The 14,509-nt window shown below is 41.5% G+C and overlaps 2 protein-coding genes across 2 annotated transcripts in view; one reads left to right on the top strand and one right to left on the bottom strand.

Moving 5' to 3' along the window:
• Positions 1–8,164, bottom strand: part of DNAH3 (dynein axonemal heavy chain 3) — a 56,023-nt gene extending 47,859 nt beyond the window's left edge. Inside the window, exons 1-6 of the mRNA XM_027683534.1 lie at positions 8,028–8,164; positions 6,595–6,704; positions 4,493–4,600; positions 2,837–2,950; positions 1,597–1,822; positions 466–514 (exon numbers count right to left, since the gene is read on the bottom strand). Coding sequence (XP_027539335.1) covers positions 466–514; positions 1,597–1,822; positions 2,837–2,926 — 365 coding nt within the window. The 5' untranslated portion in view covers positions 2,927–2,950; positions 4,493–4,600; positions 6,595–6,704; positions 8,028–8,164. The remainder of the gene's footprint in view (positions 1–465; positions 515–1,596; positions 1,823–2,836; positions 2,951–4,492; positions 4,601–6,594; positions 6,705–8,027) is intronic.
• A 99-nt stretch (positions 8,165–8,263) lies between these two features.
• Positions 8,264–12,621, top strand: TMEM159 (transmembrane protein 159). Its single transcript, XM_027683535.1, has 5 exons — positions 8,264–8,371; positions 8,818–8,956; positions 9,857–10,025; positions 10,420–10,558; positions 11,736–12,621. Exons 1-5 carry the CDS (start codon positions 8,313–8,315, stop codon positions 11,824–11,826), a joined length of 597 nt encoding a protein of 198 aa, XP_027539336.1. The 5' UTR covers positions 8,264–8,312; the 3' UTR covers positions 11,827–12,621.
• The last annotated feature ends 1,888 nt before the right edge of the window (positions 12,622–14,509 follow it).

Genomic DNA, 14,509 nt, shown 5'->3' with positions numbered 1-14,509 from the left:
AAGCTTAGTGAATAAAGAAACAGTAATGGATAAGGACAAATGACAAGCCTTAAATAAACCACCTGCTCTACACTGAGGATAAGCATGACCTATGGAAGTATTTCAATTACTCAATAAAAAACCTCATTAAAATTGTCTAATAGAGCATACTACTTTAACATAAAGAATACAACCACGTAAACCTTACAACTGCCTAGCATCCCTCAGGCAATATTTTATAAGCCATTTTATCAGAGCCAAACCTATTAGTCCAGTTATTTAGTTTGCCCAAGATTTTCACGTGATTATCTTAGCAAAATCTTATGACACAAAAGTCAGTCTTGATGCACACACATTTTTTGTAGAGACTTAACATTTCATGCTTGGATGCTTAACAGAGCATCCAAGTAAAAAGAAATATTAAATCACAACTCAAACTAGACTGGTTGTAATAATCTGTATCTTTATAACATTACAGTACGTTACCTATCAGAACTCCATCGTCTTTGTGAACGTTTGAGTTTTTTTCTCGGAGCTTTAAATACCAGTTAAGGAAAATCACATGCATATATATTTTTCAAATAAGATATTATTTCAGACTGGTGAAAAACAGAGCTAAGATAATTAATCAGATAATGAAATAAAAGAGAACTACAATGTCACAAAGAAGTATTTAGGTTTGACTTAGCCTTTAGCAAGACATTAAAATCATGTGTTAAATAATCTTGCTGATTCTGGGACTATAAACTAGCTTCAGGAAAGCATTCAGCTCATGCTTAAGACTTCAGAGCTTACTTATCTCCCTGCACAAATGTTATTTTCTGCACTGGGACTTTCTGGTTTGAATATAAAAGCACTTCTACAAGATGTACAGTTCCACCAAATATACTGCACACGAAAAAATTTCAAACCAAGTAATGGAGTTAATTTGATATCTTCAGCTGGTAATATACTTAAAGCCTAAACACCTTGCTCTTGGTAAACTTACTACCTTACTGCTGGTAAACTTAAGTAGCAAAAGTATTGCAACTTAACCTTATTTGCTTTATATCACGTTGTGTTGAATCAACAGCATAAAATACTTCATGATGTAGAATTAACATGTGTATGCACCGTTTGCTAACAAATACATAAATTACATGGTTCAGAAGAAAACAGTTCGTTAAGTAATATTTCTTGGATTTGATTCTCAGGTATAATTTTAATGCCTGTCCCCCATCTTGTTTGGTAGGCAAGACTCACAAATATGAGCATACCAGGGACCCACACAGAATTTGTTTCTATTTTCCTGTTGGTACTAACATCTACTTCTAGCAATAATAAAAGCTAACTTGTAGTTTGTTCATTTACTGCTTTGCAAACAATTCCCTCCAAGTAATTACATATGAATATCTGGAGGGATGAACCTAACTAGTTAATCAGAAACTGCCCTTTCATTTATTAAAGTTATGCATGCATTGGGAAATTTGTCTACACTGACCCTGAAGTGATAAGCTTATAAGCCTTTATTAGGGATAAGTGATTTTTCCAGGGATGATACTTTAACAGATAAAGAATTAGAAATAAAATTGTATAAGAAGCAAGGCTAAAATTATGAACGCATTGAAATATGGATACGTGGTGAAGGTGTCCTCTCCCCTTCTGAAGCCTGTGATAACTCTATCATTGAAGAGGACTTGACTTTGGACACATTTTTCATTTTTAAATCCCGTGCAGGAAGAGTGTAGTTATTAGCTATGGAGTCACTTGGGCTCCGGTAGTGACTCTGTTCCTTGAATGGAGCTGCCAAAGTCAAGGATGACTGTTGCATCAAGGGGGGATAGGCACTCTTCTGAAGGAGAAGCTGAAATTGGGGGGAAAAAAGCAAAAGTTTTACACAGCACAGTAATTTAAAAAGTCTTCTTAGAGCTAGAACAGGATTAAACACCAATTAGTATAAAAAGCAAATACAAAGGTCTGACAAGGATGTTTGACCATTGATCTATTTTTCGATCACCGTGTTCCACACATGTATAAGGATAATTTCACACAACACTTCAGTAGGAGCACTCCTACATTTTTTTTTTTGCATAATCAAGGTCTTTTTTATAAATAAAAGAAGACATTAGTACATTATCTGCTACTTTCTACTCCCCCACATTGCCATCTTGCTGCTTTTCTTCTTCTCCTTACACTTGCTTAAAATTAGAAAATTCCTGTTCTTCAAGCTTTGTTAATGACCTGTCTAATTTTAACACAACCCTCAAAATAGTTGAACAATAGTAGAAGTTAACAAATTCATCTTTCATCCTTCTCTCTCACATCAGTACAGGATTTCTTCTGTCTGTTTTCCATGTTTTCTCAGGTGACTAGGTTGGATATCAGGAAGAAATTTTTTACAGAGAGAGTAACCAGACATTGGAATGGGCTGCCCAGGGAGGTGGTGGATTCACCATCCCTGGAGGTTTTTAAGATGAGACTGGATATGGCATCAGTGCCATGGTCTAGTAACCACAGCAGTGTTGGATCAAGGGTTGGACTTGATGATCTCAGAGGTCTTTTCCAACCCAGTTGATTCTATGATTCTATGATCTATTGATTGGCTTGTCCTAATGTCTAAACTTTAATGAGACAGCTCACAGGTACAAGGGACATGGGATCAAGAGGTATATTTCAGGATATCCTCAGAGAGAAAAAGTACATAAGGTAGAATCATGAATGCACTTGGAACCACAGAATCATTAAGGCTGGAAAAGATCTCCAAGGTCCAACCTTTGCCTGAGTACCACCATGCCCACTAAACCACATGGCAAAAAATGGGAATTGGCTACAGGTGGAATGTAATGTAAACCCTGACACAAGGGGAGAGAGCACATACCTCCTGCAAGTCTGCAGGTGCAGCTGAAGCAGAGGCAGAGGCAGAGCCAGGCGGGGGCGGGAAGTCCGGGAACTGCTCTGAGTGACTCATGTTGTACAGAGAATTGTTTCGTGACTAGACAGAAATGAAAAACAACTTCAAAGATATTTATGAAATGTTTCAAAAAAGATTAATGAAGTAAAAACAGCTGCTTTCAGTTTTTATTGAAAATTACATATTGCAACTTTTCTAATTTTAAGGCAACAGACACTCTGTGGAGTGGGTTCCTCAGCAAAACATGTTCTTTGCAGCAGTTTGATAAAACTTCTAACCACCAACAAATATCAGATTAAAAAAAACCCCACACCTTATTTTTGTAACACTGTAAACAACTTAAAGTTATTTAAATATTTTAAGTTATATTAAAAACTCCACATGGAGTTTGTAATGGTATAAACTCTGGATATTAAAATATTAAAGCCTACCAGACTGCCAAATTGACAGTGAAGCTGTGTGAACCACTGTCATGGGTTAAATATTACTGGGCAGGAAAAAAAAAAAACAAATCAAATTTTTCATGTCTATAATGATCCAGTTCCAGAACAAACTATTGCCAGGATGCTGCTGGAAGAACAGATTGCTCACAAGGACTCAGCAAAGTGTTTTACTGCAAATGTCAGAAGAATTGATATGTTTTAGGATTATGTTCCACCTTCTCAAGGTGCCAATACTTTGAGATGGCTTTCCAAGACTCCATATAAAGTCCTCTCAGGATATTTTCTCAGAATTACTTAGTCTCACAGTGCTTTAAGATGCTTTTGAATGGCAACTTTCCTTAGTATAGGCCAAAGCCTCACTCACAGTCTGCTCTGAATTTCCTAAATCCTATTTGTTTAGGAGATTCATGAGGAACAAATTCCTGACTACACAGTGACACTACCAGAAGGAGAAGGTGAGAACTATGTGATAACTGATCACGAGTGAGTTAAATCACCATGAAAGAGGAAATCATTACCCCAAAAAATTATGTTTGAATAACGTAATCATTTTTACATAATTGTAACACATTTTTAGCACAGGGTTATTGCTTTCTGATATATCACTGAAAAACTAGGCTGCTGGAACCTAGTTTTCCAGCAGACAAAATTGTGACCTCCTCAATATCAAATTAGAGCCCATTTAGAAATAAAATTTGAGAAGGGACTGATTTGATTTACCTGCTTGGTTTTTCCCCAGCATGCCTGCACGCACACACACACACAGAGAAATGAAGACATTACTACTGCCAGACATAATTCATTAAAGAGAGCGTGAATTGCTCTTGATTAATGACTAAAGGATTGGGCCCTAGGGTGCCTTAAAAATGAATAAACTATGAAGTTTATTAGGAGAGTCATTCATTCATAAAGGTACAAGACATCAAAAAAGCCATTGTTCATTCTAAAGCAACTCTTGACTTAGATGCCAACTAACCTTTCAAACAGCTAAATATTTAAGCAAAGGAATCCTTAATAAGTACATAATAAAGGATTAGATCTAAAGAATATTCAGCAAGAACAAGTGTCTTCTAATTAGAGTTCTTCCAATGTCAAACCACTAATCACCAGTAATGGCCAATTTCATCTGCAGTTCTGAAAAAGTTACTGATCTTTCACAGTCCCAGCAGAAAGAACTTACCCTCAGGAGCCTCAGGTTCTGGGTTGGCTTTATTTCGTTTTGGTCTTTTGTTTGCTTACAATTTTTCCGTCCTTCCCCTCACTATAAACACCCTTGTTGTTACATACTCTGTAAAAGAATGAGAGACTCATTTCAGGCAGTATACAAGGTGTCAATCAGCTTCTATCCCAACTGCCAGGAAGAAGAAGAATCCCAGCTCTTCCCTGCCTTGTTTACAACGGTAAACCTTCCCTCCCTCCAAACCTTCATGCTTTTTCTCTCCGTTCTTCTCAAGCTGACTTTTCACCTTAATCTTTCTAACTCTCCCCAGATCTTTCAAGCTAGATTTTTCAAAATCTTTCAAGCTAGATTTTTTCCTGCCCTGCTCTTTCCACCTTCTCCAAAACCAGCTTCCTTCCCGCTCTTTTAATACCCCAGGGACTCTGGGCCCCCAACTATGGTTTACAGCAGACAGAGCCACACATTAATTGCCATGAGAAATAAGCACAACTCAAAAGGAATGGGAAAAGAGAATGAGAGCGATGCCCAGCATGCCTTACACATCTACAGGATGCATGAGGGAGCAGGGTAAGAGGAGGTACTACCTGCAAGGTGTCCTTGTTACCAGTCCCTCTGCCTGCCCCAGCTGACACTCTGCCTCTCACTCCTCAGCTTTGTTGCCCCAGTTACAGCATAGCTGGTGCTCGGAGACAGGAATTCCCTCCTCCCTCTCCTTCCCCAGCAGAGAGAAAACAGCCCCTTTCAGCACAGTGTTGTGCCAAGCTGTGGTCAGGGAGATTCAGTTGTGGAACCAATGAGGAACTGTACAGGCTCCTTTTACCTCTGAAAGCTACTAAAAATGTAGTCTTAAAACACCTGAGATATTCTGACTTCTGCATGAAAATACTGCACAGAGCAAGGAACCTCCTGAACCAGTAAAGGCCATATAAACCCATATTTTCTTAAAAGGAATTACAAAAAAAAAATATTAAAGATTCAAAATCTTGAACCCAAACATCTCCAACACTTTTCCACCATTCAGAATCAAATTCCCTGAAGATCTGAAGGCAGCAGGTGGGATACTCCCAATTCCTCTAAGTCCATTTGTATGCACTTGCCTCCCACTCACAGTCATCACCATGTCCTGAAAGAGTCCTCCATCAGACTTCTCCACAAATGGGAATTATTACCACCCAACATGAAATCTAGCACAGTCTCTTTACACCAACCCTCAAGAGAGGCCTTGTCCATATTCTGACAACAAAGCAAGACTTCCATTTTAAACTCTTTCCCACCATCTTTGGATGCTATTTTTTTCCTCCAGTTTTCTGTAAGTTGTGAGAATGGCTGACATCCCTGAGTCAACTATTAACAGTTTTCCTTATATTTTGATGTAATACCAACTACAAATGGAATATTGTTCCTGCCTGGCCAGACGTGAAAGTTCCTACCAAAAACGAGGCTCCTTTTTAAACAGTGTGGGATACAGAACCAGCACTGCTGATGCTGGTAATTGCTTGCCCACTGTGTGCCTAACTCTCCAAATATTTCAGTGCTGGTTTGCAACATGAGTATTTTCCTGCTAATTGGAGCTGACACTGGCATGAAGACAAGCTCAATTAAGCAGCACTTAGAGTAACTACTGTTCCTCTGTGCACATCAACTCAGCTGCTCATATATTCATGCCCTTTGAAGTTAAATAAATGACTTGTGCTACTTGAGAAACGTTAAAACTAGGTATTTTATATAGAAAGAGATTATACATGAATTTTCAGCAGAAAACATAATTATGAATAGCAGGAAAATAATTTACTAAGATGTACAAGACTATCTTCCAAACCACAGCTATGACATGTTTAAAAACAGCCAGAATTTTAAAATCTTCAATATACTTTCAACGCAGTGGAGCCATTAAACTTTATAGTGCCATTATCACTGGATTATGTCACACTATAATTCTGCCAGTTACTTTGTTCCTATGCTCCCTTTAAAAAAAAGTATACAAAATCAACAAATTCAAATTTATTATTATATACACTAGTGTACTAGGAATATGAATACATGATGCACCTTTAATAATATGTGAGATAAACACTTTAAGAGTGCAAGCAAAATAAACTTACCCTCACTATCCTCCTCTTGCAGGTATCTTGTGCTGGGCTTTTAGAGCCCATGGTCCAAATTTGTGTTAATATACAACTCTTACTTCCACTGTCTACACAAATCCTTGTACCTACAGAAATCATTGAAATCAGCATCTCAAAGACACAGAGCTCTGACAGACTGATAGGTTAAAACCCCCAGACTTTATAAAATCTCTCTTTGCATTGTAAGACCAGCACGCTCCAAATTAAACATGCTATTTATTTTGTTGCCTTTAAAAACATAATCATGAAACCATTACCATTCAGTTTTGCAATACTCTCTTAGGTTGCAGCAATCAAAAATCATTAAAGCAGTCATGAGAAACATGAATGTTTTACTTATTGTAATTTACAGCATGAAAACTTCCACCTAGCAAAAGCTGGGAATTCCCTGAAGCCTCACGCTTGCATGTTAACATCATCCTGGTGGTTCTGGAAAGCAGCCAGGCCAAACCATCACGCAACACACCTCACCGAGCATCACTGCTGAGGTGAACAGTGCCATCCAAAATGCTGAGACACTGTAGGATTCATTGGTTTTGCTGAAAACCCAGGTGAGTTTTTCAAGCAGTTATTCCTCACCCTGGTGCACCTCCCCAGACAGGTTTGCCACGTGGCCACCAAAACACCCGTGGAGGCCTCGGGACAGGGTGGAAACGTGTGGGAACAAGTAACCAGGACGGGGGAAGGTGGTTGTGCCAGGTGATGTGTTTCACAGCTGCCTGTTCAGGGCGTGACCGAACAGCCGCAATTCGCTGCAAGGTGCCTTGGCTGCCTCCCACTGCGATGGCAGCAGCCCCCCAGCCTGGGGACGGTGGGATTATAGACACACATTGAGCCATTCCTGGATTACAGACGCACACAGAGCGATTCTGTGCCCCGGGGCCGAACGTGCCTCAGCACGCCCGCACAGCGGCACGGATACCGCACATATCCTCATCTCCCACCCTCAATTCCAGGAAACACGGGGCTGCGCGTCCTAAAACAACACAAAGCCCTTGGACACTCCTGAGGGTGCCCGGACCCGAGCGGCTGAGGTAGGGCCGGGGTGAAGGGCAGGAAGAGCCACGCGCAAGGGCACCAGAGGGACACCCCTCGCAGCCCCCGCTGCCCTGCGGGGCCCAACCCGCTCTGCTCCTCGCCCAGCACCCGCCGCGGAGCCGCGCCCGGCGGGCCCTGCCCGGCCCCCGCGGGGAGGAGACAGCGGCGGGAGGGCGGCGGCGCTTCCCTGGGCCCCGGCAGGCCCGGCAGCGAGCGGGGCCGCGGCCCGGCGGGCAGAGCCGCAGGTGAGAGGGACGGGCCGGCCCCGGGCAGCGGGGCAGCCCCGCTCCGCCAGCCCGGCCACCGGCGCTGCCCGTGCGGCCCGGCCGCCGCGGGAGGGCTGGCGGCCCCGGCGCTGGGGACCCCCTCACCTCCGCGGGGGACCCGCCGGGCGCTGGCGGCGCGGCTGCAGCGGTGATTAACGGGGGGTGACTAATTAACGCGTCCTGAGCTCGGCTCTCGGTGCAGGCCGCGGGCCGGGCGGGGGTAACGCCCGGGGCTCGGGCGCGCCCCGCGGGCGGCTCCTGCCCGGCGCTGCCGGCGGCCAGAGCTCAACCTTGGGCGTGAAAACGCCCTGTAAAGCACCGCAGGGCCCGTGGCCACAGGGCACAGCAGTGACACCGGCGCGGTGGCTGCGAGGGTCTGCAAACAGGAAAATGCGTCTTTTAACCTCCCCCTGCAACAACAGATGGAGTGGTCGTGGGGGAAGGGGGATGGCTGAGCTGAGGTTTCCTTTAAACTGTCAGATTTTTCCTTTATACACAGAGTTTTGAAGCTGTACAGGGCATGTTTTCAATTCTGAGCACAAGAAAATCAGTCTCATTAGTGTGTTAACTAGTTTCCAGCACCAGTAGCAACAAATTGTCTATGCAGATTGTTAAAACCGATCTGTTTTTGCTGCTAACCCTCACAGTTAAACACAGGGTTAATGTTATAAAGAAAGAAGGTGAGAGGCGTCCGTATCTTGATACTTGGCTTTTGGAGTTCCAGAAGAGCTTGCAGGGACAAGCCCTGTACAGTAGATGTGCTTTGGTAAAAGCAGTGTGTCACGTTGTGTATCACATCAACATCTGGCATCTACATTCTCTCTTTATACAGAAGAAACATTTCATTTTCCAAAAACACGTGTATTAACCTTTTACTAACTGTACCTTAATTTCAAGGAAAATTGGATGGCTGGGTGAGAACTGGTAGTCCAGAAGAAGAGATCGTGACTGAGGATTGTAACATATCTAAAGAAATGCAGGAACTGCAGAAGCAATGGCACTCTGTGGTGCAGATCATCCACAGCAACGCAAATGTGGGTCTGGAATGTAATTTTATATATTTATAAAGTTACTCCTTTAGTAACTATTGGGATGTCATATGCCAATTTATTTAAATGCGCTCCTTTTTTTAAAGTAAGAACTGTGAGGCCTGTGAGAAGGCCTGTCCTCCCACGCTTTCAGCGATCAAGAAAAAGGGAAGCCTGCTCCGTGTTTTTGTATTTTACTGGCATAATTATTAGATATAGTAGAGTGGCATTTTAGTGAAGTGGTTGTGCTGCTATAAAAAGAACTAAAACTACAATATGTATTTCCTTAAGGGATGGAAACCTACTTCAGTTAAATTCCAGTGTATAGATATGACTGCCTTTGTGAAAAGAATTTTTTTTTTTACTGGTAACATTATAATTAAATTCTTAAAAAGTTTGTGATACAGACATGCCAATACTGTACTTAAATTCAATAAATAAGCAGGTCGCAGATATTACTAAGCCACGGATAGAAGAAAAATCATAATTTTTAGATGTAACAGGGGGTTTTTTTCCTAACAGATACAGTTTTCTAGATCAAAGTAATAGTCACAAAGACCTCACTGAAATCTGCAGCTAAACTGTGATGTACTTTTTTATTTGTTTTCAGATTGTTTGGGTTTTCTTTTTTTTCTTTTTTAATTTATGCAAGAATAGAACTGGGAAGTCCAAGAGAAACAATGTCTGGGTTTGCTAGAATTATTATATATGTATATTATTCATATGCTATGAAGTTATCTAAATTTACAACAAGTTCCCATGCTTTTGAAACAGACAGCAGCTGCCCTCTGTTCAAGCTGCAGACTTACAAAAGGATGTTCTCTGTAGTTCACTACATTAACAGTGATCTGCGAAAGTTATCTATGACAAGAGTTAAAATCTAAAATGTTTTTCTTTCATCCACAGGTTGTTGCATTTATGAATTCTCGTGTTGGCCAATATTTAGATGACCATCCTTTTGTTGCCTTGTCACTCCTGATGTTTATTGCAGTGTCTGCTATTCCTGTTGCATTTTTCCTGATTTTCGTTGTTACAACAGCTGTGATGGCCTGTATTGGTGTGATAGTCATGGAAGGTACTGTAGGCATGTATGTACTTACCTATTCCCTTTTAAGGCATGTTATCTTTTCCTTCTTTTGTTCTTCCTTCTGGAATTCTGAGTCTGAGCAGTTGAGGATTTATGTGTGTAGTTCTCAGGTCTCAGCAGCAGTAAAACTATTAATATAAGAATAGTAATCTGATTAAGTGTAGTCTATACAGGGGAAATCCTATTTTCCTTTCTAATCTCAGCCACCACGATACATCTAAACCAGTTATCTTAGCCATGGATAGCTTTTATAGAGGCCAGCCAGATGATTGAGGAAGATTGTTTTCCCAAATGGTTTGAAATTGTGGTTGTGGTAGAATGTCGGCTTTCTTTAATTTACTTGTACATAAACTTGTTTAAATAACTGCTTTTGTTTTATTAGGTGTTGTGATAGCCATAGGTGGCATAGCCCTCCTGTGTGTGCTGTGTGGCCTGGGGGCAGTTTCCCTGGGAGTTTCTGGAGTCCTGAGTATTTCTTACATTGCACTTTCAACTCTGGTCAACTACTGGTGTTCCTCAAGGTGAGTATGGATGTCTTGGTCCGTGCTTGGATTTCAAACTCTGCAACTGTACTATTGCATTGACTACTGCATTAATTCTAAGTGAGTTGCTTAATTTAACAGTCTCTTGAATGCTTTGAATCTTGGGCTACTGCTTAATGTGCAGTGTACCGATATGCAGTCATCAAGATGTATTTCAGTAAGAATTAATACATGCCCTTCTTCCTTTTTGGGAAAGAGAAAATGTAAATGGTTTTTAAATGTGCATGTGCTAACACAACACATTCAATAAAATACAGCTTTGTCTCACTGCAGTTTGTTGCTTTAAATATTATTAAAACATGCTACCAAATTAAATTTTGTATAGAGAATGAACTTTTTGCAGTTCTTCCTCCGTGATAACCTAGCTATCTCTGCTTACCAGCACTTGTAGAGCAATAGACCAAAATTAGTTGTAGATTTAGGATAGGCAGAGTGTTACTTAAAAGGGACAGTGTGGTCAAAGTAGCAATAACAGGTTGTGCAGGATGCTGCACGTGTGCAGCTCGCCATTCACATTTCCCAGGACTTTGGGCTCAGAAGCCCATTGCAGTCAGCATTGCCTCAGCCACACTTCCATGAGCACCTGGCTGGGAGCAGGAGGCACTGGCAGGTTGTGCTGGAGTGCCACCTCTGGCACCTTGAGATACCTGCCAGGGTAGGAATCGTGATAATCACTTAAGCATAGGGAAGAGCAAGAAAGAAAGTTACAGCTGCTCCCTCCTAGACTTCCTCAGTTTGCTCCTTCAGCACAGAGCTCCCTGTGGAGCTGGTGGTACCAGCAGGGTGACAAAACCATGGTGCAAAGCCCAGTGTGCTCACATCTGTTCCAGGGCTCTGTACCACCTCTCCAGGGCATTGCTGCCACGTCCATAACATTGCCCACCAGTTCCAGAACATTTCTGTTTTTCATAGTATATCAAGTGCACAACCCAACCTGTCATATTGACTTACAGCTCTAATGCTAAAACAGATAATACCTGCTATTTTTACATTCCTGTGCCTTTTGAAAGAAGATCCAGTAGACCCACAGCAGATGGTCCAGGAACCTCAGACAGGTTTACATCTTGCATTGCTCAGCTTTCTTGAGCAAAAAGTAAAAATACAACAATTTCAGGGAAGAATAGACTGTAAAGCCATTCTTTTCTTATGTATACAGGGGTCAGCTAAGGAAGCAAGATGTTAATGGAAGTTTGCCACAGAAGAAGCCTGGCTTGGATGTTTCTGCCAATAACGGGAAGAGTGAGTAAGTGGGTTTGTCCCCACTTCCTCCATAGGCACTTAACTGTCCAGCTCTGAGCTTCATTATGTAACTGTTTACTCATTGAGCATTCAGACTTTGTGTGCTCCTTCTGGGAACTGAAAAGAATCAATGTACATCTTACATAGTCAATGTAAAATGGATATTAAGAGTAACCATTAAGCAGCAGTGTATTGCAATAGTAAGTGTATGAATGCTCCACAGAGCTTGGGGAAGGGAGGTGATGGTGACTGGTGCTGTTAAGTCAGTGGTAATTAGGTGAAAGAAAGAGGGGGGATTTGATTTCTCATTAGTTACTGGAGTTCTGGACATATTCTCTTGAAATTTTTGTGCAGCAGTTGGTCATTTTGAAACAGAAGTACCAAAGCTCAGAACACACTCAGAATGCATTTTGAATGTGGAAAAAATACTTGTAAGCCTTAACAGCCTTTGTTAAAATAGTATGAGCACACCATGCTAATGCTTTATATTTATTATACAGGGAAAATAAGGTTTTGTCATATATCAAGTCATGCTCTAAGCTTTTATATACCTGTCGATGTTGCATTATTCCAAAGGGATATTTTTCTTATTCTCATTGCCTCATTATACCTACGGCATGCTTAAATGGTGCATTTTTTCCTCTTTGTTTAGGTATTTAAATTGCCTGGTCTGCTTCTTGGTTGTAACTTCTTGTATGTTATTTAAACTTTTTTTGTTTTGTTTTTGCAAAAGCTATTATATTTTTAAGCATTAAGAAACTATCTAACTATATTAGTTTAATAAAGTGCTGTTTGTTTAACCAGGTTGTCTTACACTTATTCTGTGTATTCTATAATAAAAACAACTTTTCCACATCTGCTTCTGAGGTAAGCTACATTTCACCTTGATTAAAGTACTGTGGCTGGCCAGCATTGCTGAGTTACAAACTGTAGATTACTCCTCATCCCAGTAAAAAAATGCAGAAGTCTAAGATCTAAATTAGTGTTTTACTTAGTTTTTCATGAACCAACATGCTATTTGGCACCAACTTGAAGCAAAGTCTATCTGAGCTGTAATGTTTTCCACACAGTATTGGTAATATTTTCAGCCCCTGAGGTAAGCTGGCTGCATACTTCAGCAGTAGAGTAAAATAATCTTTAGATTTCCAGGAGCCCTTCATTTTAATGGCACATTAATTTAGCAAACAAATATTACAAAGCTATCTAGCCAGCCATCCCTTTATACCCTTATCTTCTGCTGCAGGGAACAGCCATTAAGTTCAGCAGACACTAGAGCAAGTGTACTTATTCCTACTCAGAGTCTGACCCCACATGAACCATTTCCTTCTGCATTTTAAATTTATTTTTCATTATGTAATTTGCTGTGTCATCAGCACTTATCAGGAGCTAAAGCTGTGAATTCTCAGTTACCAGCAGGTACAACATGGAACAGTTTCACTCCTGCTGCCCTGACCTTTACTTGTTTGTCAGTCTGTCACTTCAAGGTTTCTCATTGTGCCCTTTTAATAAGAGCTGCTTTCTGTGCTGTGCCATCACTGCATTAGTATGGTTTTCCATAGGGATATGCTAAAGAAAAAACTAGGTCAGCACAGAGTAGGTGTTTTTACTGGAGTCAGTAAGGCCATCCCTTAAATGAGGGCATAGGTTGTTTTCTTCTTTAAATTATTAAACACTGCAGTAGAGCTAAGAAGCCCTTAGCAGGAGAGGCTGGGGAGATGCTGCCAAGTCCCCTTTTTCTCCGTTGCTCTCTTAGCTTCCTGCAGAACAGCACCAGCCCAGCAAGGAACTGATAGGACACTTTCACATCCCAGTGGCACCATTCCCAACCAGGTCTCAGCCTACCCAGCCCTAAGGATCCAGCTCACTGCCCCTTACTTTAGGCATAAACACGCCTTAATGGGCAACCACTCTTGTAGCCCTAATCCCTACATCGTGGGGGACCCAAAACATCTGAAGTCTTTCTGAGGGAATTTGGAGCAACCAACTGTGCTACAGTTCCTGAAGCAGCTGTTTGAGCTCAGGCTGCAGAGAGCCAGTGCTGCCTACACCTGAAACAGGTGACTAATTCCTCTGCCTCCTCTTGCTGCACATTATCATTCCACTTTGCCCTCCCCTGTGTCAGAAGAGAGCGACAGACCTGAGCGTAGTAAAGGAATCCTTTGGACTTGCAAGGGGAGCTTAAACTTTCCTGATAACACACTTCAGCAAGGGACTGAGAGGCAGCAGCACACACAGAGGAAGAGGGAAGGAATGTGTGTGGCTGGGCTTTAGGTAAGTTATTTACAAAGTGAGGAATAAAAGCCTGTGCTTTCCTTGATTTAAATAAGTTACACGAGTCTTCATTCAAACTGCCCCTGCAATGTCCACAAATAGAGCACAACTAAGCCACCCCAGGAGAATTCTATTTAATCCTCTCCAAGGCAGATCTCTCATGTGCCACATCTGACAATTTTCCCCTAGGCAGACAGTATGAGTCAGGGACAGAAGCCAGGCAAGAACAACCCTCCCTTTGACCTAGATGGCTGTCACTGTGTGCAGCCTTTGTCTCGCATCCCCAGGCAGTAAAAATAGTACAAAATACAGAAGTCAAAGAACAAAAGTAAAGCTGTCACCTCTTCCCTAAGTGAGGACACATGAGGTCTTTTAAATAACCTCATAGTGCAAGTCTCCAGATTCATATATGCAAGCTGT

This window comes from Neopelma chrysocephalum, unplaced genomic scaffold (assembly GCF_003984885.1).
Source record: "Neopelma chrysocephalum unplaced genomic scaffold, ASM398488v2 Primary Assembly neopelma1_65, whole genome shotgun sequence".
NCBI classification, from domain to species: Eukaryota; Metazoa; Chordata; class Aves; order Passeriformes; family Pipridae; genus Neopelma; species Neopelma chrysocephalum.
Note: the sequence above shows the minus strand (reverse complement) of the source record. Positions and strands in the feature narration are given on the sequence as shown.

Bases quoted from the DNA above. Each gene is read 5' to 3' on its own strand.
- TMEM159 (XM_027683535.1), top strand. From the start codon at position 8,313: ATGCGTCTTTTAACCTCCCCCTGCAACAACAGATGGAGTGGTCGTGGG. The intron at 8,957-9,856 runs GTGGGTCTGGAA...TTTCATCCACAG, and splicing joins TCATCCACAGCAACGCAAAT to GTTGTTGCATTTATGAATTC. The intron at 10,559-11,735 runs GTGAGTATGGAT...TTATGTATACAG, and splicing joins AACTACTGGTGTTCCTCAAG to GGGTCAGCTAAGGAAGCAAG.